General features: G+C 37.1%; 3 protein-coding genes across 3 annotated transcripts in view; 1 reads left to right on the plus strand and 2 right to left on the minus strand.

The window, feature by feature from the left end:
- Nucleotides 1-1,752: 1,752 nt before the first annotated feature.
- LOC122410766 (uncharacterized) lies at nucleotides 1,753-3,434 on the minus strand. The gene is made up of 8 exons (XM_043419173.1): nucleotides 3,282-3,434; nucleotides 3,163-3,204; nucleotides 2,880-2,924; nucleotides 2,754-2,795; nucleotides 2,604-2,645; nucleotides 2,482-2,526; nucleotides 2,357-2,404; nucleotides 1,753-2,215 (listed from the first exon to the last, which is right to left on the minus strand). The coding sequence occupies exons 1-8, from the start codon at nucleotides 3,354-3,356 to the stop codon at nucleotides 2,108-2,110; spliced, it is 447 nt and encodes a 148-aa protein (XP_043275108.1). The 5' UTR covers nucleotides 3,357-3,434; the 3' UTR covers nucleotides 1,753-2,107.
- Nucleotides 3,435-7,486: 4,052 nt separating this feature from the next.
- Nucleotides 7,487-24,442, plus strand: part of LOC122410765 (14 kDa phosphohistidine phosphatase-like) — a 56,070-nt gene continuing 39,114 nt past the window's right edge. Inside the window, exons 1-2 of the mRNA XM_043419171.1 lie at nucleotides 7,487-7,618; nucleotides 7,877-8,050. Of these exons, the coding sequence (XP_043275106.1) occupies nucleotides 7,543-7,618; nucleotides 7,877-8,050 (250 nt within the window). The 5' untranslated portion in view covers nucleotides 7,487-7,542. The remainder of the gene's footprint in view (nucleotides 7,619-7,876; nucleotides 8,051-24,442) is intronic.
- The window catches only part of LOC122410764 (phosrestin-2-like), a 40,342-nt gene continuing 25,563 nt past the window's right edge, over nucleotides 9,664-24,442 (minus strand). The window contains exons 6-10 of the mRNA XM_043419170.1: nucleotides 18,878-19,025; nucleotides 16,671-16,868; nucleotides 15,063-15,226; nucleotides 11,942-12,223; nucleotides 9,664-11,760 (exon numbers count right to left, since the gene is read on the minus strand). Coding sequence (XP_043275105.1) covers nucleotides 11,461-11,760; nucleotides 11,942-12,223; nucleotides 15,063-15,226; nucleotides 16,671-16,868; nucleotides 18,878-19,025 — 1,092 coding nt within the window. The 3' untranslated portion in view covers nucleotides 9,664-11,460. The remainder of the gene's footprint in view (nucleotides 11,761-11,941; nucleotides 12,224-15,062; nucleotides 15,227-16,670; nucleotides 16,869-18,877; nucleotides 19,026-24,442) is intronic.

Consider the following 24,442-nt stretch of genomic DNA (forward strand, 5'->3'; position numbering starts at 1 on the left):
CTGAAAATAGTCGAACCACCCTGGTTGCTCAAAGAATTTCGATTTATCGATGGAATTATCCCACTTAATGTTAAATTAAATTCAGGAAAAACTTACCAATTTACGGTAAAGTAGGTGCAGTGCAATTCGATTTCTCGATGAGAAGTGTGCTTGAAATATGTTACTGTCCGTTCTTCATATATGGAATTAGGAATAAATTGAGCAGCTGTTGAGTCAGTGACTCATAAATTAATCAGGGTAAATACAATATGGAGCCACGCATGTGTGGGGTTGGACCAAATTTTCTATCCGTGTTTTTCTTGCTATAGCATTGTTCATCGCCTAACGTCGTAAAAAAAATTATTTTCTCAGGTGTTCCCTTTGTAAAAAACACATTTGGATAAATCGCTAATTTATTTATCATTTCAATACTTTTGCGCCAAACACCAGATGCGATAGGTGCGCAGCGTGTGTAAAAGTTGCCTCGCCTTAGTCGAAACTTTGACGGAAATAGAGTTAGATTCGAGGTGATTAAGGGGGGCCCTACTTTAGGAGATCAAATAAATCGATTGTTTTCGAGAATTTTTTTAGAAGAAAATCACCACAGCGAACTTTTCGGTATAGTTTCGAGGATATTTCAAGAGTGCAAAAACATTTTTTTAACGTGAAAAATATTAATATTTACTATTTTATGCGCAAAGCTTCGTTATTGAAGTTTCTCAATTGCGGGAAAGATTGCAAAAAAATTGTACGTTCGGTTGAAACGTAATAAAGTTGTTTGTTTTTAAAATTAAATTCTCTTCTAGTTTAACCTAAAGGATGATTTAAAATGTTTGTTTGAACAATTTTGACAGCACGTTGAAGTAATATATTTTTTCTTTAAAAGCGTTTTTCTTTCAAACTTTCGAAAAATATAGAATTTCGCAATTGTTTAGATTTTTTCAGGCGCCATTAATGAAAATTAGTCTAGTAAGAGAATTCTCTTCGGCAGGGTGTCGGTTCGTCACCGGACAGTCGGACCCCGCATTCCGAAACAAAATTCCGTTCTACCAGAGTTACTTATTAGAGTTATTTCTTCAATTACTGCGATAAAAAAATTTTGGGGACGAGTTGAATTTTTTAATGGTAATAATCGAAGTGAACGGCGCTAATAGAACGGGATTTTAGTTGGGAGTGAATTGTTCGTTTTCTTTATCCTCAAAAAGACAAGATTTGAGAAGAGCTATGCAGTTCCTTTCGAGTTTTTAAGATTCAAGACACCTTAGAGGAAGATTCTTTTTTTAAATATTTCAACAGTTCCTGCAGCCAAAAAATTTCTGTACATTGAATTCGAATTTCGGAGATAGTCTTTTTTGTAACTCATTTTTCTTGACAAAACCGGCAGCCGAATCGCTCATCCAAGCCCGCATGCTGGGGCCACAGAGTAATAGGTCTGTCCATGTATTTGTATGACGATTTGCAGCCGAAATAATGAAAAAAAATCAAGTCGCTTGAAAGAGCTCTAAAAATGATTTTAAATATTTCAATTTCGGTGTAGACACTTTACTTGTCCAGCCAATTTGACAGTCAATTATTCGACAGCCAATTATTTGAATATATTTGAAAAATTCAGTCTTCCGAAGTGGCTGACTCGATGATGTGAAATGCCTCAAATACGTATTTTGTGTGAGGACTTTCCAGAAGGAGGTATCGGAACATGCAGGCGTAGGCAATGAAAGCGAAATAAATTAGTAATACAAAAAAATATGCTCAAAGTTTTTATTTTTTCTGAAGATAACTTGGGAACAATTTTGCAAGCCAGTACACAATTGATACATTTCTCAGCAGTCACGAAAGTACGTTAAGATCTTCATTGAGAATTCAATTATGAAGTCGTTTATGCATTGGATGATACAAAACTCTGTTTCTTCGCTGTTGTACTATCAGAACACGTCGAGTGTGTAAGGCTACAACATTTGTTGCTTGTAAACTATTTAAGTGATTTTTTTTTCATTATTGAAAAGTTAATAATTTAATATAATTTTCGATTTCGCCAAGATTCAGAATTCCATAAGTCAGGCAGTCAGTTTTTCTAATGATTCATTTGGCGATCCAAAATCGACGTATTAGGTTTCTTCAAATAATCCTCTTAAGCTTGTGGTTCTGCTTGTGATTCTGCTTGTGGTTCTGCTTGTGATTCTGCTTGTGGTTCTGCTTGTGATTCTGCTTGTGGTTCTGCTTGTTGTTCTTCTGCTGGCTGTAAATCAAACGTGAATCGAAGGTGCGTTAACTTAATCATTCGTCACGAAGAGTATTTAAATGGCAAATCATTTGATTTGGTCCCATACATAAAGTTCAAAAAACAGATTTCGTGTATACTATTTAACTGAACCTGTACCTTCTGTTGGCTTTTTCCTTCTAGCATGTCAGCAAAAGTGTTGGCTCCCTGTAAATGAATAACAAATCCCTTGTAATTGTGTTTCCAATGAATTTCTTTTTCGAGCTGTCTTAGAAAATGCTTACAGTGTCAACACCGGTGCCTCCTGTCTGCAGACCAATTTGGACGCCCTGATATGGAAAAAGTCTCAGTAAGTTTTAGAGAAAACTTCAGTGAGCCTTTTGAAAAGTCTCTTAAATATACTCACCTGTCCTCCTGCGTTGACGATGTTGCCAAGAGGTTTCAATGCCTAAGTACGAAAAAAAATTGGTTAATTGCAATATTATTTCAGGTTCATTTTGTATACGATATAAATATCGTTGCACATATTTATGCATTTAAAGCATTTTATAATTACCGGATTAGCATTGTTGATTTCGGTAGCCCAATTACTGGTTGCCTATAGATGACAAAAAAAAAAACAGGTAAATTTCAAATTTATTTTGGTTCATTTTTTTGACGTGCTATCTTTCGAAATGTTTACCTTTCCAGTTTCGCTTGCGGCCGTCTTCAATCCTTCCTTAGCCATCTGCGGATCAGAAAAAAATTTGCAAGTTTTTTATTTTGTCACGCGATGATTGGGATCATTTTTCAGGTCGACGGTGAAGCGTGATATTGTTTTAATAAGCTATTTCTTATAAGAAACACGAAGGTCTAAAGTTGAATTCTTGTGGATTTATTGTATCACGTGTACTCGCATAGGTAAGATCTCAGTAAGTTTTACGAATTTTTCAGTAGAGATTTCAAGAGTTTCTTCGCATACTTACTTCTCCACCTTGTCTTAGAACGTTAGCAATTTCCTTTTTCGTCTACATAAGAAAAAAAACATGTGTTACATCGATTCCGATTCGTTCGTAATTCATGAGCTGTTTTCAAAAGTACTTACTTGATCAACCACGTTAGCTTGGGCCTGTTTACTGGCCTCTTGGAACTGTGAATTAGAAAAAAAATTCATCCTCATGAATACAGAAGTAGTTGAGACAGTTTTCTCGAAATTTTTCAAAATTTACTTACCGTGTCTGATACGCTCTTTGTTGCCTCATCAAAACCTGATTTAATCTGCAGATTAGAAAGAAAATGGGATATCATTTTAAATAATTAACCAATCCGCCGAATTGTGAATTCTCAAAATAACTGAACATTTTTACAACTCATGCTCAACCCTGGTGGGTCACGTGCTCTCTTATTGCAAATTTAGTTTAGTGAATATTTACCGAAGACGTTAAATCGCTCCACCCCCAACCTGGTTGCTGTTGACATAGAATAAGAACGTCTCGATTATTGCATTGGTTCATTAGTACGTTTATATTTCCTTATTTTTTTACTCATGGGATACAAAAAGTTCAAAACATGTTATCACGGTCCGTAGTAGTACTTAATACTTCTTTCGAAGGTTTGAATTACTTACCGGTTCGGGAACCGGGATCGCCTAAACAAAGTGAAATAGAATCATGTGATTATAAATGTGCCGAAAAATATGGAGAAACGAAACAATAATGTGGAGAACTTACTTGGACGAGTACGCAGCCGAAAAGGGCGACCAAAACAATTTTGCCAACCATTTTGACTAATTCGTGCTATGCTGAAATGGCAAAAAATAATAAATTTAAATCTTCATGCTGATGCGAAAATGTGAAAAACTTTAGTCAAAATGCTCGCAGTAAAGTATTTTTAAGCCGGGTACCCCCGGCTTAAATTTTATTCTCATTCTTTTATACTTCCTTTCGAAGATTATGTAGAAACTAGTTTTTCCAATAAAAGCATAAAATATTGTTTGAATAAAAAGTAAAAAGAAAGCTTACCAATTCGCGGAGATGCAAGTTCGATTACTCGAAGAATAGTGTGATGAGAACTAGATTACAGACGCCTTATATATGTACCAATTCCTCGCGATCGAGGAAAAAATTAATTCAATGACATATGGATACGCCACCTGTATGCTAGGGCAAACAAATGAAACAATGGACAAGTGGGGATGTTTTCCTTCTTAACATTTTTTTACCTCAAAATTGTGTCTATTTTTTGCAGCGACACGAGGCTCAAGTATTATAATGATGAAAGATCATTATAAACTCTATATAGGATCCTTAACCGGTTGATTGGTGAGCTTTTTTCCAGTTTTTGTGCCAAAACTGGTACGAGCCAATATGTTACCGAAAATCACGATAATTTATTTCTGAGGGTTTTCAAGGTTACTGATTCCATTTTCATGTGATAAAGCATGAAATTTTCGCAGTGAAAAATTAACAAATTTCACCCTGAACCCTTATTTTTCACATTTTTGGGGGTAGCGAATTTTGTTTGATTTCGATGAAAGAGTCGAGTGTAATAAAAAACTAAAAATTTTCATGTCATATAGCATGAAAATCCATTGAAAAAACGAAAAATTTCACCTTCAACCTTCGATTTTCCCCATTTCACAAGGGTAGTGAGGTGAAAATTAAGTTCAAAAATCGACTCAGCGACCCAAAAAACCATTGTATACCAATTTTTGTCCAAATCGGTTGAAAATTGAAAAAGTTATTTCAATATGTACACATATGATACAAAATCAGAATGGGCCCGACTTTTTTTTGTACATATATGATCCAATACCAGTCAACCGGTTAAACCTCTCAGACCGAGACCTATTTCGCGTTTACGGAAAATGATTCCCTTCATAATTTTATCTCAAAATACTTTCTAGTTTCCGAATCGATTGTGACATTTCAGTTTTTTTGTTGGAAAATATGAATTTTTGAATGTTCGCTGCGCGCAGCTCCAGGTCTTTGGGTAGAAAAATCAGGAAAATTTACGAATTAATCTAGCACCTAATACCTTAAATACATCATATTATTAGCTTCTCTTTGAAAGGAAATAACGTTTGGAGTACGAAAAAAATGTGTACTCACTTTTCTTTTGCGATAACTAAAGCACCTTTTCATACAACGCCAACTCAACATGAAACGCCTTGCTTGATGGAACTAGGCAGTTAGAACCCCGACCTTACTGACTGATGCAGTTTTATTGGGCTTGGAAGCGCGTGTTGCGTAGAAGGGTTGAGGGAAAAAACCCTTGTAACGACTTTAAAAAATGCCTATTTTCGACAACTATCTTTGGGCCGAATGATAGGTGATGGAGCAATAATATTCAGGGAAGTCAATGATCACATATTCAAGTTACAACAAAAACTTGTGATGAAAAGTTTTTAAAACAACGATGCCAGAGCTATTTTTGACAGGGTAGTCGATTTCAAGGCATTTTCCGGTACGCAGTTTATCTGGTGCAATTGTTAATCCGGAATATAAGAATTAAAAATAAAGACATCATCTGGTCACTCATGGGATTTCGAAAATATTCGTTTCTGTATTTTTGACGAGTTTTCCAACGGAGAGGTTCAATTTTCAACAAATATAAGGATCAGATTTTTTTTTCCAGGTATAAAGCTTTTTGCTTCATATTCTAAGGGGTTCAAGTTTCTAGCCAATTAAAAAATAGGATTTTTTGAAAATTTTTGAGTGGCTTTAGCCCTTAAAATAAATAGATTTTTCTTCGCATGCCTGCGAGTAAGTGCAAAATAGTCACTTAAAAAGAAGTTGTCAAGGGTCGTTGAAACAATTTTTAAATCTTCTTCTCCCTGTTTTGATGAAAGCATTTCTTTTACATTTTTTTCCCACAAATCTGTTGCTAGTATTCTAACTTACATTCTTTTAAAAAAAACTCTTTTTTTTTACCAACAACTATTAGTCACTAAATAGTTTCAACGTAAATAGAAACGGAGCAAAGTACATGTGCGGGTCTTGGTTTGAGCAACGCAACTCCGATGAAAGCGCTATATGACGCACGAGCGTGTTTCGGATCAAGGCCCAGCTCATTAGAATTTTTTATATATTTGATAAGACATAAATACTTGTCGAGTTTTACTTTTAGCTTTAACCTGCTACCAAATAATACATTCGCTGTAGAATTTCTTATCGATGAACCTCCTAATTTTAATTGATACGTGGTTGATTCTAAAGATCAGTATCTCAAAAATAACGTCTCGTATATAAACATCGATATAACAAATGAAATATTTTTTTTTGCGCCTGGGAAAAGACGTAAAGAAAAAGCGATGAAATTGTCAAGACGAAACCATTTTTTTCGATCCATCAGTTATTAAATATAATGTTATTAAAATATAAACAAATAGTCCAAGTGAGATTCGAATTTTGATTTCTGAAGAACTTGAAATTTTTATTTTTTTTATAAATGGGTTCCGTTATCATTTGAAATTTACATAGAATACGTAAAAAAAAGGTGCGCGATGTTTGTCACACCGTTTCTTCATATTAGAGATAAAAATATAGTTGATTTCTCACTTTTCTTGTTTTTTTCGCTATTGACCTTCATAACAGCTTCGATTAGTTGAACCGCGAATAACGTTTGTGTTGTGTTGAAAAATTTCTCGACACATTTCATTTGCGTGGCGTGACGTTTTATTCTGATATGAAAATTATTGATGAAAAAATACTTGAAAAATATTGATCGAGCATATTCGGGGAATAAATTGGTTAGGCGTTGGAATGAGTAGCATTCAACTCGATCCTTAATCATTAAATCGATCGAAAACAATTTCATAATAATAGCTTAATGGAGAGAACCGCAAGAATCCTTTCTTTGCATCGCCTAAATATAAAAAAAAAACAAATTTTTTTTGGTTATGTATGTTGAGAAGTTTTATTTTTACCACGTTTATACTTGCACTTGAAAAGCCTTTATCGTCACGTGGACGAGATTTTATGGGGTAAAGATCTTAAAGTTGTTGCTTCGTGTTGTAAAATACCATTTTGTGGGAGAAAGATCATCAAAGCACGATTTTAGCTGTTTTGAAACGGTAGCGTGGCGTTCATTTTTCTTTTCATTTGAAAATCTAATATATTGATTCGTTGTACGACGAATTTTCAATTCAAAGCGTAGTTGTTGTAACTGCTGCACTTATTTTGATAGTCACGAATTGCCAGAAACTATATATGCATGTATTCGAAAGTCAATATGTGACGGTATATTTTGCAAATAAAGATTTTGGGTCTATCACAGTGTAAAGTTCAATTTTCATTTATGAAAGCCAAAAATCACGGACAAACCTCCACTGCTTTCGCTCTCCGAACACTGCCGAACGGTCCCGAATGCATGTAAACAGAACAGCAATGTGCTGCAGAAGTTTACAAGTTTTGTATATCAGCAGAAGATCTCTCGAAACCGGTAAATAAATGATAAATCTACCTGACAACAATTTAAATGATCGTTTTTCTACTTTCGGGCTTTATAACATCTGTTTTATCATATAAACAACACGAAAAATATCCGTCGCATTTCGAATACGTAACAATATATCGGTGGATGATTTCTAGGTTATGAGTATCAATACGAACAATGCCTGGTAGAATATAAAAATACATTTATAGTAGAAATTCGAAACGTCTTGAAAGTTTATTTCACTGGTTTTATTAACCATTTAAGTGACACGAAAGAGCGTTTATAACTTCGGTACAATGGCAACATCTTTGGATAAAATTACTGATGTTGACATCGATGCGAATGGCATATTCAAGTACATACTGGTCCATGTTCACGACGACGTCAACAAGCAGTCAAAACCTATCGTTAGAGGCTATGCGAAATGCACCTGGCATGGTATGTACAAAAATATTTTATCATCTTGTTCATATGGTTTTTCCTCTCGTGTCACTAACACAATCCTCAGCAACGACTATTGATGCTGAAGTTTGCTACATTGTTTAACAAGATAAATGAGAAACCAATTTGTAATTTGCCGATTATTTATTCCAAAATTCATTTGTTTAGGTTGAAAAATCATGAATTGCAAATTTAGGAGGTCAATGAAACCGATACTGTCCCCAGGTTTTTTTGTTTTTCTGATTAGACCCCAACGTAGCAAATTTCAACATCATAATAATTAGTGAAAAGTCTGCACGTTGATCTGCACATAAAGTTCTCTCTTTCTATTTAACATAAAATGAGAGATCTCTCAATTTGGTATTTTCCGTTAAAATTTTCTACCCTAAAATGACTCTAACTTTTTTCTCTATACAAAATTGGAGTCATAGCCATTTTTCTTACAAGATTCTGAAAGGAAAATGAACACTTTTCAGCAAAAAGACTTGCAAAATTGAATGAAGTTTCTAGTATTTTGAAGGTGGCTTGACTTTTTTGATTTTTTACCAACTAATTATTTCGTGTCTATATTTCTGTATGGAAATCTCTTTGCTGAAATTGTTTAGCCGTGCCTCTAATTTTGTACAGAAAGAAGGATATAGCAGTTTTTATGAAGCAATGAAAAGTGGCAAAAGTAAAAATTCTTCAAAACTGAAAGAATAAATTGCGTTGTGCGTATGAAATTTGAATAACTCTGTTAGAACTATTTTCTCAACTATTCTTTTAAAAGTTTTAAAGGAAGAAAGTGTTTCTATCCGAAGATGATTGAACAAGTGTAGAGGCAACTGTTATCCAGAATATCATTAGTTTATATAGTTGCGTCACAAATATAGTAATTGATCATACATTTTTCAGAGAGTTTCTTTCCTTATTTCTCATTATTAGTGAAATAATTGTGCCATTTTAAACGTGTTCAAATTTTTAATACAAAATAAAAGTAATTTTATATACGTACAATATATACGTACGTAAATATATATAAAAGTAATTTTATATATATTTTTATACGTCTTCTTATTTGATACAATATTTTTTGTGTTTCCATGGAGATCAGTTAATTCCATAAAATTTTCATAGAATATTGTGTGCGCCCATGGTAATAGCATTTTTCTCTCATGAAATTGTTTTTCCCTTTTTCCCTTCAGGTTTGTTTTTGTATTTTGTTCTTCATGTGAATGCCGACAAAGGAGAGAGTGTAAATAAGAGAACATCACATTGTCTCAGGCTTTTCGGTGCCCTTTGGTCCTACACCGATTAGAAATTAAATGTCATACATTGAACGATCATTCGACAAGTTGTTTTTGACAAATACCAATTGGATGGATCGCTTCCGATGAATTTTCCAGCGATCATTGACTTTGAACTATCGTGTAAAATTGTCGTGATTATACAATTTTTGATAGTCATAACTGACAAAAGTTTTCCATTTATCTTTTCGCTGAATTTTTTTTAGTCAAACGATTGACCCTGGAATGGAAGAAACTGAAGTTCAGAATTGATATCTTAACTACTTACTTTCGAAACGTTGATCAAGCACCTTTAGGTCGGGGAATCACTGAATTTATGTCAAATACATTGAACTTATGTTTATTTTGATGAGGATACATAAGTGTAGGCTTCGATGATGAATTAACAGCATTGTCTTTTTCAGTCTCGCAAAATATAAACGTTTTAATCGTCAGGTAGATAATCGCTGTTGAAATAAAAGCCAGAGAGCACTTGACGTGCGTCTATCGTTCACGAGAGAAATGAATATTGGTTTAGGAATTTTATCCCGAGCTTTTTGATATGACAATATATAGTTTGGCCCGACAGATTTGTTTCGTGTTAAAATGAATAAAAAATTCGGACTGCGAACCTCATAATTCACGGTATTTTACACACATATACGTAGTATTTACAATCTAAAAGTTTGGCGAATAGTTTGCTCGAGTATTTGAGAAAAGAAAACATGAAAATTCGACTCGACGCTGGCAACGCCCGGACATTATGCTCCCAACGAAGTGGTACGAGAAAAAAAGCAGCCTTTTTTCGAATGGTTGGTTTTCGCGTATCGTGATACACGACGATCTGGCAGTTTGAATTTAGAAAGTAGATTAAGGCGACTTCATTCGAGTACGAAAATTTCGAAGGTTCTTTTGAAAAATAGTCGTTGGTTTGTGGATAATTCAGTTTAAAAAAAGTCCCTTTTAAGGTGTTAACTCCTCGATGGAAGAGTAGGAATTAACGGAGAGGTAGGTCATTTCATTAGTTCAATTTTCAAATTTATTCGCGTTTAAAAGAGTTTCCACGCGAATACTTTCCCGAGCGCGCATTCATCGACATTCCAATTGTTTATGAATCTCTGCATCTTTCTTTGTTTCTCGACTACTTTTTTCCATCTGTTTTTCACTCTTTTATCTTTTTTACAAAATAAATTGACATTTTTCGTCGTTTAACGATGTTTTGAGGAATACACATCGCTACTCATACAACTCCACCCACAACGCTGTTGTCTTTTTCATGATTTTTTTTGTTTTTTTTTTTTTTTTTTTCAAGAGAGAGAGAGAGAGAGGGAGAGAGAGAGAGAGAGAGATAGAAAAATGTCTCGTCTTTCTTGCAGCAATAATATTTTTTCAAAATAGATCGATACTCTCGCGTTTGTTCTGTAATAATAATACAACGAAGAACGAACTGAGTGTTTATGGTTCGATAAAAAGCGCAAATAACTCGACGATCTCTGCGCTCTTCGGAACATTCGTTTCCGACAAATTGTTTGGACAAAAAACATTCTAACTCGTCATCGTGAAAGTATATTTTTGTGTTTTCTTGTTATATGGGTTTAGCGATTTTTCACGAGGACACACGAGTAATGTTACAAGTAAATAGGATTATTAAAACAATCGTTGAAAATGGTAAACAATTTATCGACGATTTTGTAAAAAGGTTCGTTATCATAATTAAGAAAATAAAAAGACTCTGAAACGAAAGGTTTCAACAGGGTTTTCGGGAACTCACAGAAAAGACGATACGAGTCGTTGAAGATTTGACGAAATATTATCTCTCTGAAAATCTCTCATTGTTGTTGTTGTTGTTGTTGTTGTTGTTGGTGTATGAAAAATTGGATTTTTCGAGTATTCGATAGTTCCACACGAATAACGAACGTGATGAGGCGATAATACGATTAATTGGCAGCAGGAAGTGCTGCCAAAAAGAGTCCTTCACTACGAGGCTCTCCTGAAACAACAGCAGGCTCGTTGTATGCTAAACCCATCTCTGCAAGTACGGTTGCTCGAATTTTTAAGGATTTTAGTAACTCGAAGGATTTCTTGAGTGCTTTGTCGAGTAGGCGCAGGCCGGGGTACGTCCACGTGAACCCCGACCTGCTTTCAGGTGCTCCCGGGCTCGTCGCTCGGTTCTATTAAATCTACGTTGGCCATCTGTTCGAGGAGTTTCTTTTTCGCACTGATCAGTGATTTCTTATCGTCCCGATCGTCGTTCGTTGCTGCGCTCGATACTGATCCGTTTCCTTTGTCGGTAGCATTGTCCTTCGCGCTCTCCAATTTATCTCGATAGTCTTGCACCGGCGATGGGAAGCCGATTAGATCCGGCTCGGTGTTCCGGTGCATCAGGGTAAATGGAAGCTTCAACGAGACGACGCCACCCATTAGCGAGATTAGCAGCTTCACCTTAACACACAATTGTCCTCTCGTTTGTTATTTGATTCTCGTACGTTGCTGTTTTTATTTATTCTTATATTCTACACGGTTTCAGCCGCATCGAGTTACTCCATCGGAGACTCGCGCTTCCTTTTATTATTGTAAAGGAAGCACGTTCGAAGGAGTAATTTAGGATAATGCATCGCTTTACCTTGACATAGTAGGAAACGTTGATGGCAAATGGATCCCGGTCCTTTTCACTGTTCCCGGTACAAACTACCGTCGAGGCCAGGCTCGTACCCGCTTTCGTGTAATTGTCCTCCAGAGCTATCCAGTTCTTCGTCGAACCCATTATCGGTCGGAGACTGTAGTTCTTCGACAATTTCGAGCCAGGACCTATCGGACAACTTTCCCTTTCCGATTCCACAGCTACAACGTTTTTGAACTTTCCACTTGTGAACATGCACACGTCCACGTGCTGGAAGACCAATACCTGCGATCGAACACCAAATATGAAAGTTTGCTTCGAGCGCGAACCAAATGAAAATTCTTTCTAGTGCATTCCAATCTCGAAGAGCCTGGTTAAACGTTGCTTAAACTATTTCGATGATGGGGGAACCTTTGGAGAGAGAAACTTTCGACAAATAATCACTATGAAATTTTACTTGATGAAAAACTCAACCGCGCTCTTCTTTTCCTCGGTTTAAGGCTTTCAAATTCAATTTATTTTCTGTTCATTTGAGCCGGAATGTTCTTTATGCATTTTCTATACACTCATGAGCAACTTTTTAATCGTATTTTATGGGTGTTAAAATTCGATCGATTTTTTTGCCAAACCTGCATTGTTATTGTTTCATAAACTTCGTAAGAAGCGTTCATTCGTTATACGGAAAGATGAACAATTTTTTTCGCACAGACCCGGTGTATTTTTCTTCATATTTAAAGACGTTTATCTCAATAACCGATAAGACGAACCCTTTAAAATTTGATATGCGTGTCAGTCGATTACCCATTCAAACTTTGTACAAATTTCAAGACTTTATTAAGAAAATCGTTTCGTGCATGAACTACCTTAATGTCAAATGTTTCTGCAACAAATTATCCTAAATTTTTCTCGTGCGCATAGAATTTTTCAAACTGTCAAAGTGACAGTAGCGAAACAAACGCTAAAAGCCACTCGAGCATTCTGGTTGGTTTGTATTTAAGGAGGGTGGATCACTAAATCAAAATAATCAGAATTTGATCAAATTTCGGGATAACATTCTTTGGCATCAAGTACACAAATACAATTTTTTTCAAATTTTTTGACCACGTCGTTATCGCATAATTGAGCGTTAAATCGAAGTTCTTATGCGCAATGATGCTGAAGTTCGCAACGTTGAGGTTCAACGAAATTAATTTTTATTTTACGAATCATTGATGCAGACTGAAAAACTACGAATTGCAAATTAGGCAGGTAACAGAATTGAAGAATTACTGGAATTGTTGGAGAGTTTTTTCAGATCATTTCGTTGGATTCCAACGTTGGAAACTTCACTGTCATGCTTTTACACGTGAACTTTAGTGTTCAATTACTCGAGAGCTATGTTGTGGAAAAATCTAAAAAAATGTATATTGTTTTATATATTTTTAAAGAATACATTTACCAAATTTTATGAAATTCTTTATCATTTTGAAATTCTTAATATTTTTAACATGGTTTAGCATGGCAACATTATATCGTTGCGATCCACCCTCCTTAATTGGGATTCCTCGCAAAGCACCATGGATTCAATATCGTTGGGTGCTGCTGAAAAAACTTCGTTCAATTGATACGTAGAGTGTCGATGATGTTTTCCTTTCTGTGAATCACTAAACTCAAACTTTTTATCAAAAAGGGGGTTTATTCAAAACGGTACGAAAATTCATTTTTCTGTCGTATCAAAATGAATGAACACGAAGCAGGATTCTCGGTTGAGTTGAAAATTCGTGTCCCTCTGCAAGGGCTGAAGGTGAATGAATTTCTCAAGTCAGGTTCGTTCCCCTCGGGCGTGAAGTTTTGCACGTTCGTTGAAACTAAAAGCATTTTTTGGTCCGTGCCTTCACGGAATCCAGGTGAGAAAAAGTTTTCAAATTTTCTCAATTCCGGAGCTCAACCACCCTCGAAAAGGTGTTATGAATGATGAAAAATTCGTTATTTTCATTCTTTCTTCATCGAGGCCGACTATCTGCTTACTTTTCTCCCTCAAATATTGTTTAATCAAAATTCTTCAATCATGCAAAGTAGTTTGAGAAAAAGTTTGAAAAATCCCGATATTCGGAATCCACCCCTGACGACGCAGGCTCTAGCCAATCTAATTCGACGTGGTAATCTCTGACCAAAGCACTCTCCACGAATAGCAAATTCCTTCGATCCTTCTAGACCTTTATTCCCCAGTTGAAAGTATCGTGAAACGTGTGGATAGCCGGAAGAGATCAATCTTAACCCAGAAAATTCGGCGACTTGTGATCGCAGGGGTGCTTCTTTCGCCACGAAACTACTTCAGCCCCATTACCATGATATCAAGGTGGGAATCAGAAAAATTCTTCGAGACTCATTTTATGCTCGATTTCTCATTGTTGAGCGGTCTTAGCGAACACGTCCTTCATATGCTCCCGTGATATTTCATCGAGCCGCCTTCCAAATGAACGATCGAACGAGTTTATGTTCGTTTCGCCACGCGAGATGAAAAAATAAGGTCGTCGCAAAAGTGCGTAATTTTGAACAGCCTCGGGTCATGTGACGAAGTTGTTCCATCGAGGTCGAGGGAAATCGAGTTGAAATGAGAGAAGGTTACGAGAAAAATTTTCGGATCGATGTTCACGCGGCACGAGAGCCACTTGAATCTTCGTGAATACTTGAAAACGTTTCTTCTGTTTTGGGGGCTCTCTCTCTCTCTCTCTAGATACGGAAGTTTTCAACAGTCTCGGTTGAATCGACAAGGGGCTTGGGTGGAGATAGCTCTGGGGAAAATTTCGGTACGTGCTCGATCACTTTGACATTGGCTCAGTAATTTAATTCTGAGCTACTTGCCAATCGGTCCTCTTTTCCGTAGAGTTCGAACTCTGATCGAGTTGCTAATACGCATTGAATTGCAGATCTTGGGTCGATTTACGGTCAAGTTCGAATAGGTTTAAACTTTGAACGTGAGCTTTTGTCAATCAGATTGAAATCCAAGGTTTCAGAAGTTTCATTAAAAACGAAGGAGAATCGCGAGTGAAACGGTTTCGAACGACCCCAAAGTTTTATCGATTCATCCTCGCATCCGTATCATTAATTTCAATGTTTATCAATGTCTTTTCTCCGCACATACCTGCAATCTTTTGACGGATTTATGACTATCGTTCGTGACGCTGACGTGGACCGTTATCGTATCACCGTGTGCGTAAATTGCCCGGTCTAGACGTGCCTCGAGTCTGACTGATCCCCCGCTAAGTAGAAATGGCTTTTCCATTGCAGCGTTAGGTGCCACCGGCTCTGAAAGGTTTCGTATAAACTGTCGAGTTAATTCCTTCCCTCACAAATTTACATCCACGTGCTTGGATTAACGTGTTACCATTGTTGGGAACCCGAGGACAGTCTTCTTTTGAGATTACACGTTTATTCTCGTGCATATACCCGCGAGAATTCATACTCGAAGACCACCAATTTCACACCGGGATTACGTCCATCGTGTTGTTATTTGATTCAATAAAACTTAATTTAACTCTACACTGAAATCTGGAGCTGTGCTTATATAGACTTGTGATGGGCGTTAAAATCGAACATTTTTTTATCAGATATTCTTCAAGTACAATGTCTGAAGAATATCCTTACCAAATTTCATAAATATTGGAGCATTAGATTCGTAGCTAGATTCGCGATCGTCTAATACTTGAATTTGTAAACACGATTATCTCAGAATCGTTTTTTTCGAAAAATAGTATCTTTGCGGTGGGCACGATTACTAAAAAACTATTAATCCGATCCATACGAAGTTTATACCACTTATTTATTATACCAATGTCTAGGGCCTGGACGAAGGATTTTGAATTTTGTTGGAAAAAAAAAATTGTAACGAAAAAACCGAAAATTTAGCACCTCAAAAATGCATTTTTTGTTAAAACTGTTGCCATTTTTTTAAATCAAAATTTCAACATATCTTTCGTTCAGGCCCAAGCTATTGTTATAATAAATAATTAGTATGAATTTGATATGGATAGGATTAGTAGTTTTTTAGTTATCTTGCCCACCGAAAGTGATGCTCAAAAAAAAGTGCTACTGGAATACAGCTGGAGTTGCGCCATTTTGAGAAATTTTTTGATGAAAAAGATTGTAAGAGTACATCAACATATGTACTAATGAATGTCGTTCGGAGTTTTTCAGTAAACATTTATTTTCTTGTCGAAAAAAATCAAGTAAATTTTCGCCCGCTGCAAGTGTATATAAGGCCTTAATTCAATAAAAAATTCATTTATTTCTCTAAATTTGCTAAACGAAACTTATTTCGCGTTGATTCAACAACATCCCCGGGTCTCCAGATTGTTTGGGTGATTCAATCATCGGGTTTTTTTTCCAATATAATTCAATAAACGCTTCCAGCAATCGAATGGTTTTAAACGAAAGTTTTATTTTGAGTATTTTATGAAATAGATTGCATCAAACTATTTTGTTAGTGTGCAAAGGATGTTTCTTTTAATTTGATGATTTTTGACAGTACAACGAATTGTAATGGATTGAAAATTCGAAGAATGTTCTTTTGCTCATTTTTTTGAAAGCTTCAGGTGACAAAGCACTTTTTCTTCCATCTCGTAAAACTTTTGGGAACGATCAACAATAAGAAAAATGTGTCATTGATCGAAATAATCGGAACGGTTGAATGCCGCTTTTGGAATTGCCACAAAACCGAATATTCGTGTTTTCGTGATAAGAATTAACTTACGTGGGTGTTCCTCGATCTCGTTTTCAGCATCCATTATCCGGGTGGTTTGCACGATGGTGCATTCTTGGCGATTGGAAGCTTGGGGTTGTACTGTGTACAGAGTGTTGGCTGGCGCAGGAGGAGGATTCGTTCTCTGTATCACCCTGATGCCCATTCTCACTGTCGTGTTTCTGTGCAATTTCTCGTCCACTCTTTCCGCTAGAATCGGTTGCAATAGAGATGAATTTCGGATTAGCAATCGTGTGCGGCACGAAGGAGGGAGAGGGGATGGAACAATCGGAGAGCGGATCTCATCGAACTGCGTCAGTCCATGTTTCTGTCCAATTATTTGCCTGCTCTTCCAACGGCTATAAAAAAACTAACACCGGAATCGAGCTCGAGATATTTTCATAATAATTTCCCTTTTCCCCAGCGAGGCTCAGCTCGTGACTGGAAATTGTGCAACTGCGAGGGATTCGGTATAATTAGATCATCCGCAGGGCATGGAAACATTGTGAAATTTTGGCTTCACCCTCTTCTTTTGTTTGTCACTTTTATCCCTTGGTTTCGCATTGAAAAGCTCCAATTCGATTCGACATAATTTGATGCTTTGTGAATGGATCTCGTTTCTATTAAAATCAACTGAAATGGGCGAGGTACACTTTCGTCTGATTAAATTACTCATTATTTTTTGGTGATCCGGTGTCGCTATATACGCACAACCTTCTCATCGGACCAGACCCATCGTTCTTACGCCCACTTTCGCATGTGGGTACACATCAATTATGTTATCAACGTGTCCCCCACCCTTTGGAACCCCACAAAAAATGGTGCCTCAAACTCCTCACGCGAGACGCCACTGAACCGGGTCGGAATCTTTTGTCTTCAGCACTTTGACGTGAGATATTATTGCTTTTATTTGTTGTGACATCGACGCTCGAACATTCTTTGCAAACGAGCTGATCGATGTTTTTAACACGATCCTGTCTCGTTCAGGGAAAGGAGCGAACGGAAATTTTGAATAAAAGATTGTGAAAAAACGATAAGCAGAAAATGCTCCTTTCGGGAAAGCTCTTCAAAGTATTCGACGAAAATTTATTCCCTCAAGGTCAGTAAATAATTACTGATGCGAATGAAAATGATTTTCAACCAGATTTTTTTACAGCTTCGATCGTCGTTGCAGTCAAACGCTTTCAAACGGGTTTGTTACGTAAAAAAAAGTCGACATAATTGCTGAAGTTTGAAAACAAACACTGACGAAAATGAAGGTGCTTTTCAGTTCGCTAATTGGCTATTAATGCGCTCGACTGCCAATTAAAATTTCGCGTCAAACTATTTGAAAGTATGTTGACGGAATTAGAGTTTTTCCAGCGAAAGTTCGCCGAACAATTTACTCCCTTTAAAAACCAATAAAACGCAGGAACCGAGAATAATAATGAATTTCATTTAGTACTATGTTTGCACAAAAAGTAACATCCGCGCCTTTCTGTATGTAATAACGAATATATGAGGCGATGCTATTCGAAAGATTTTAAAAAACCTACTTGACTATAAAACTCGAGTGAGCACGCGTAAGAGAAAAAGTGAATATTGAAAGCGTTGGAGCAGCGCATTGCATCGACGGAGGGAACGTACGGTCTAGACTCGGTGAAAAAAAAACTGAAAAACCATCGTGAAGCAGCAGGTTGCTTCGTAGCAGCCCTCCTGCTCCTTTTGCCCATCGAAAAAACGAATTTCCAAAGTTCCTCGTTATCCCATAATGCCTTTATGCTTTTCGTTCGCGTGTTACGAGCCAATCCCTCCAGCTGACTCTCCCATTTCGTGTAAGCTCGTTGGATAAATATCTTCTTCGTTCATCATTCTCCGCGGCCCACGTTCTTTTGAAAAATAAATAAGGTTTTCACGGAGTTGGATAAAAACTAAATCCTCTCGTTCTAAACCTATGCGCACACAAAAACTTCGAAGGCGCGCACGCCTCGCCGAAAAAATAATGGCAACGAAGCCGCCGCATTCTGCGCACTTTACCGAGCACATTTTCCCCAAATTAAAGCCTCGCGAATCGCTCAAATCTTTTTCAAACAGTAGCAAACTCTTCGAACACAAAAACGCGCGGGTTAAAATTTTCCGAGGACCCCTGATAACCCCAGCCCGCGTAGAAAGCTCCGCTAGCGTTAATGAATTTTGTGTAATTACCGCTCAAGCCGCTCGAATTACATTGCCAATCTTACCTACGTAAGCTTTGACATCGTAGCTCGTACCGATCGGTGCGCCATTGTATTCCTTAGCGGGAAGTAATCGAACCGACGGCGGTACCACGGACGAAATTTCCATCGTAAATGCATGAGCGTTCGGTCCTAATCGTCGCATCAGAGCTTGCTAATGAAAACAACAGTAAGAACAACGATCGATGAGAGTTTTCGGTACCGTTGAGTTGGCCAACTGAAAAAATTCGTTGTGAGTAGAAAAAATAAATTGTTTTGCTTCAAACACCATATTTTGATAGAATTTTCCGAGGATTCGTGCGATTATTGAAAAACTACATAAAATCAATTTTCGATATTATCGCTGTGAATACAGAGGAACGATAACAAAAATAAATCCACCAGACGCATCGATCCCTTTCTCCATTCATCGGATGCACAAAGGAAGTCGTTAGCATAACAAGTTTTCCTTCTGTTACTCCTGACGCGATGCCCCAGCATTGAATGACAGTTCCCAAAGCTGCTATTTTTATCACAACGATACACATAACGTGTGTACAAATGATAATTTTGATACGGCTTCTCTTTGTGCTTTTCTCCACTCCTTTGATACGTCCAAGTTCGATTTATTACTCTCGTATAATACACGCGTCCGTCGCTCGTTTTCAGCGAGACTAGGCGCTTTCTTTACATTCTCTATTGCCGCGCTATAGGAAATTGTTTAAAGTGGTATAACGCAGTGGAATAGAATGACTAGGAAGGCCCTTTTTTCTTCAAAGAGCTCATAAAGTTGTTGTAACTTTGAGATAAAGTTTATTTCGGACGTTAATTCTGGAAAAAATCGTACGATCCTCTCTGTAATATAAAAAGTTTTTTTTTCTTCTTCTTTTTTTTTTTTTTTCTCGAGATATACTTCAATTTAAGCTCGAATTTTCCGTATCAAATAATGCCTCCAATCTTCGTGCTTACCCTCGTGGACAAGGTTGCTTTCCCGAAGGCTCTTCGAGGTTTGATCCCCGCAGTTTAGAATTACTATCTCCCAAGACTTATCTCCCCGACATACATTTTCATCTCGCCGGCCCCGACGAACGAGCCGAGCGTTTAACCCACTTTTTCAATGCTTCGTCTCACCCCGGTAATAAATTTCAATCGATGAATTCGATCGTTGAATGGAATCTCTAATATTTTCAATCGCGAATATCGCATCAATTTATTTTTACTTTCAAATATCCATTGCATCGCTGCGGAATGCGCACTGACATTTTTTTTTCAACACTTTGGGGCTTTCGAACGCGAATATGAGCGGCGAATCGCAGGAATCTCGATAAAACAGGGGAATTATGGAGAAGAGAAGTGAATCGCGAATCAAAATTCACGTTCCGTTATCCCCCCCCCCCCCCCCCCCCCCACGAAGAGATGCGAATTTCATACACGAAGAAAACGAGGCCGAAAATTCTAGAGTAAAGTACTAGGAATATAGTAACTCAGGGACAGTACATACGTACTGGATTGCAGCATATTTATTCGAAGAGCAGTAATAAGAATTGTTCTATCCACCATAGTAAAAAAACCAACAGCCATACTTTTTATATTCAAAAGACTCAAGAGTCTTTTTCTCTGTAAGCACAGTAAAAAATCTTTTCAGTCACTTCAAATGTTTATATTGTTAATCGGGCAACTCTGAAAAAAAACTATATCCATGGTAAAATGTCAGACGTGTATTTATTATAGAATTTACTATGCTGAGAGTGAAAATTTGTGATCTACGATACATTTTCACTTATCAGTGAGTGCTGAGTGAGTGATGATGAATAAGACTCGAAAACGAAACGAAATATAGTTCTTACAAGCATCACTTTTTGCTCCCCATAAAGTTGCTGAGAGTTCGAGGGACGAGAAATAGGAAAATTCAAAAAATACTATGCTGTTTGTAATCTGTGGCTAAATACTTTGAAAATTTTCGAAAAATAATGTATTCCTCACTATATACAAAACGAAAGAGCCGCTACACGCGCTATCACGTTCGGATATAAGGGAAAATAATTGGAATTCCATGATGGTGTCACGTAAAATGATAAGCCAAGCTTCATCGACTCGAATAGCTTCAGGGACGAGCCATAAAAATAAAGAGAATTTCGCTGGAACGTATGTGCGTCCGGTGCGTACATATTTACATAGTTCGTATGTATATTTGATGCCATACGGACGAGCTATCAGTTCTCTATCTGATTCCAAATCTCAAGCCTGATCCTGATGTAAGAGGGAGACACATCGGTTTGTATTATTGCGAAGATACACGAACATGGTTAGAGGATAAAAGGGGAGAAAAAAGCTAGGAATACGTAAGCAGGGAGTTTTGGAGTAGGTATCTTCGAATCTTTGTGACGTAAGCAGCAGCTGCCATTTCAGCCGATACTTTCCCCCTTTTTCCTTCTCGTTGAAGAATGTGGCAGTTCCAGCTGATGTTTTTTTCGCGGGGTAATTCAACGAATTCGTTCTTTTCGTTGCTTCTCTGTTTTTTACATTTACACGAGCAACGATTCGTTCTGAAAAAATTATTTTCTTACTTCCACTTAATTTTTCAGTCGGTTGTCCAGATTATTTTGACCATGCGCAGATCCTCGCTCCGGAATTAACGACAGTTTTGAAGGACCGAGGAGCACGGAAACTCTTGCTTCGGACACGGTTTACAATCTCGTTAATTACCGTCCTCGCAGCCGCTTTTCATCGCAGGCACATTTCACTTTTTCTATAGAGCGCTCAATTCTCTTTATATATCCCCGCATGCGAATCCACTGGCTGATTCATTCGATGTATTAAGAGTGAAGGGACTTCGCTCCGTCGCGCGGCGAACCCCTGTTCTGACGGATACTTCGGATTTGCCGTTCGTGAGCACACATCACGCGAGATTTATCTCCGACCGAAGAGAAGAAACGGAAAGATTTTCCGCACTCTCGCTCATCCGGTTCATTCTTTTCGAGCCATTTCTCCTTCCTGGGCTGCTCCACACTCGCGAGCACATTTTTCAATAACCAAACGCGGACGTTTCTCGCGATACATTCACCGATTCGCTACTTCAATGCGGAATCTCCGAAAGGAGCGTTTAATATTTTGCTCTCGTTCACGAGTAGAAAAACTTCGTCAGTTGAATTCACTCGGAAGTGGAATGCTTCGGTCAAATCTACTGTAAGTCTGTGATCCCATGGCGTCGACTGAATGAAGCTCAGAAGTGAAGAAAAATCGCTGGATCTCGAGCACGGATACGCTTCACGTTTTGCCTTTGTCGTTTGAAAACCATCGTTTTAATACTGGCGCCGACACGCTGCCGCTGCCTTTCTCGACTGAAGAGTGAACTTGAATGGTTGAGTGGATGGTTTTCGATTTGTTCTCTGCGTGAAATAGACGTCGCTAGATATTTCGATTTTTCTCTGTCACTCGCAGCTTTCTGGAAACTTTCGATGCTTTTATACCGTTTTTCGAAACGACGCAACTTCAAATACTATTTTTTGACACTACTTTCGTTGCGCAATCGTTCTCGTGCTCACCAATGAAAGTGTTGTTAAATGAGGAATTATTACTGCTAATGACGAGCAGCCGTTTGATGAGATTCAGGTTTATGAATCTATCACTCGATCAACTTAATCGCCTGCACGCATTTGAGCTACGAGAGTCTATCGTTAAAGCGTTCAGTCGATGAATATTCATCGTGAACTAATCGATCGTCGTAGGATTTATAACGCACATGGTGAATTAACAACCGACGATTTCCGTTGAGCCGAACGTTTCACGGGACATCGAGATGGCGAAGGTGATTAATGATTTAGTACCTTTGAAAAATCGGCTTGATGAAATATCTGTGCAGCTGTCACCGAATGCTTGCGAGATCCTCTCGATCGCCGGTTTTGTTTATCTCTCGTGCACATTCGATTTTCATTGGAACTGTACGATTAACGAATTGAACGTTTTTAAGAAAAATGCAAAAGTGTTACTTCGTTGGAGATGCGATTCTCCCAGAATTTGGTAGCTTCGCGAATTCGTTTTCTGGCACGAAATCAAATTACTTTTGTTCATAGCGAGTGATCCACCGTTTCCGATCGTTTTCGACCGACTTACCCCGATTCTTGTTCTACTAAAATTCAAACTCGAGTTGAAACTCTTCGACAGCCTATCCGCGGTGATTCGTGCTCCCGTCAATCTTAATCACCGTTTTTTTACGTACGAGATATTTAAATGGAGAATCGATCAAATGGTTGCCACACCTGTAGGCGAGAGTGGGGTTATTCCGGACGCAGGATAAATATGGACACCGCAATGTCTTTATATTCCGAAACCCCCATTTTCGCGCACTTGAACTCATGCGACAGCTCTATCGATGTTTAGTGTACTCACATTTTTCGAGGCTAGGAGTGATTTATTTTCTTCGAGGTAAGACCGATCGTAATATTTCGTACATCTTCATCTAATTTTTGTCTATACACACTGTTAAAAAAAAATTCTTTTTCCAAGTAATTCAAATTATTTGAGGGAAATTCATTGGCTACTAAAATATTTTCATTTGGGTTGGATAAAAAAATTTTTTACGTCCAATAAATCATTTTTTTGGCAGTTATTGATTAGTCGTTATAATAAAGGTTCTTGAAACTAAATACCGTTATTTAAATTAAATACAGAATTGCTGCCAATAGCAAATAATACATTTTCGTGGTAAATAAATAATATTTTTGGTGGCAATATTTTATTTTGATAACATACATGGAAATTACTCATGAAAAATATGCAATATTTTCCATTGGAAACACGCAACGTACTTGAAACAAGTAATTGACTTTTATTCCAGCAATCACATTACTCTTCGGTATAAAAATAAAAAACTTTAATCGAAAAAATTTGTATTCCAGGAAGAAGAAAGAAATTACTTTCTAAATTAAGATTGTACATTTTTTTCATTTCGAACAAAACATACTTTGGCTGCAAAAATTCGAAAGCTCTGTCGAAATTTTTATTTAGTCAGCCGAATTAAATTGACGCATTGTTTGTAGTGAACGTGCAGTCTCGTCTATTAACGGTCCATTATTTTTAAGAAATTTATATTTGTTTTCATAAAAATATTAAATTTATGTCAAAAACATATTTACATGGAAACAATAATGAATTACTAGATAATATACAAGTAATTCATTTATTTGCATTAAAAAAAAGTTACTTGTTTGAAAAACATTTTTTTAACAGTGCATTAAATTGATGAAAGAACGGGATAAAGGTAATCAATGTTATTAACCTTTTAAGGACGGGGATTTTTATGGTGGAAGCGACCTTTTTTTTACGCGAAATTTGTGCATAATATCGATGAATTTTTCAAGTGGAGTGCCCGACCAAACTAGTGGTCGATATTTCGACGAGACCCGCCCTTTAAAGGTTAAAAAAATCAATTTAATATCCTTATTTCGTATAAGAATCATTAACGCAGTTCAAAATTGGGCTTACCCTGCTGTTTTTAAATTATTTATTAATTTGTGAAATTTCGCAGTTTGGGGTAATTCCGAACGGCTGTTTAGAGGAACTCCGAACTTTCTGCTCTTACCCCATCGATTG

Source organism: Venturia canescens, chromosome 5 (assembly GCF_019457755.1).
Source record: "Venturia canescens isolate UGA chromosome 5, ASM1945775v1, whole genome shotgun sequence".
NCBI classification, from domain to species: Eukaryota; Metazoa; Arthropoda; class Insecta; order Hymenoptera; family Ichneumonidae; genus Venturia; species Venturia canescens.

Coding starts and splice junctions, on each gene's coding strand:
- LOC122410766 (XM_043419173.1), bottom strand. CDS start 3,356: ATGAGGATGAATTTTTTTTCTAATTCACAGTTCCAAGAGGCCAGTAAA. Junction 2,925..3,162: donor TTCTAAGACAAGGTGGAGAA/GTAAGTATGCGA, acceptor TCTGATCCGCAG/ATGGCTAAGGAAGGATTGAA. Junction 2,216..2,356: donor AAGGAAAAAGCCAACAGAAG/GTACAGGTTCAG, acceptor TTTGATTTACAG/CCAGCAGAAGAACAACAAGC.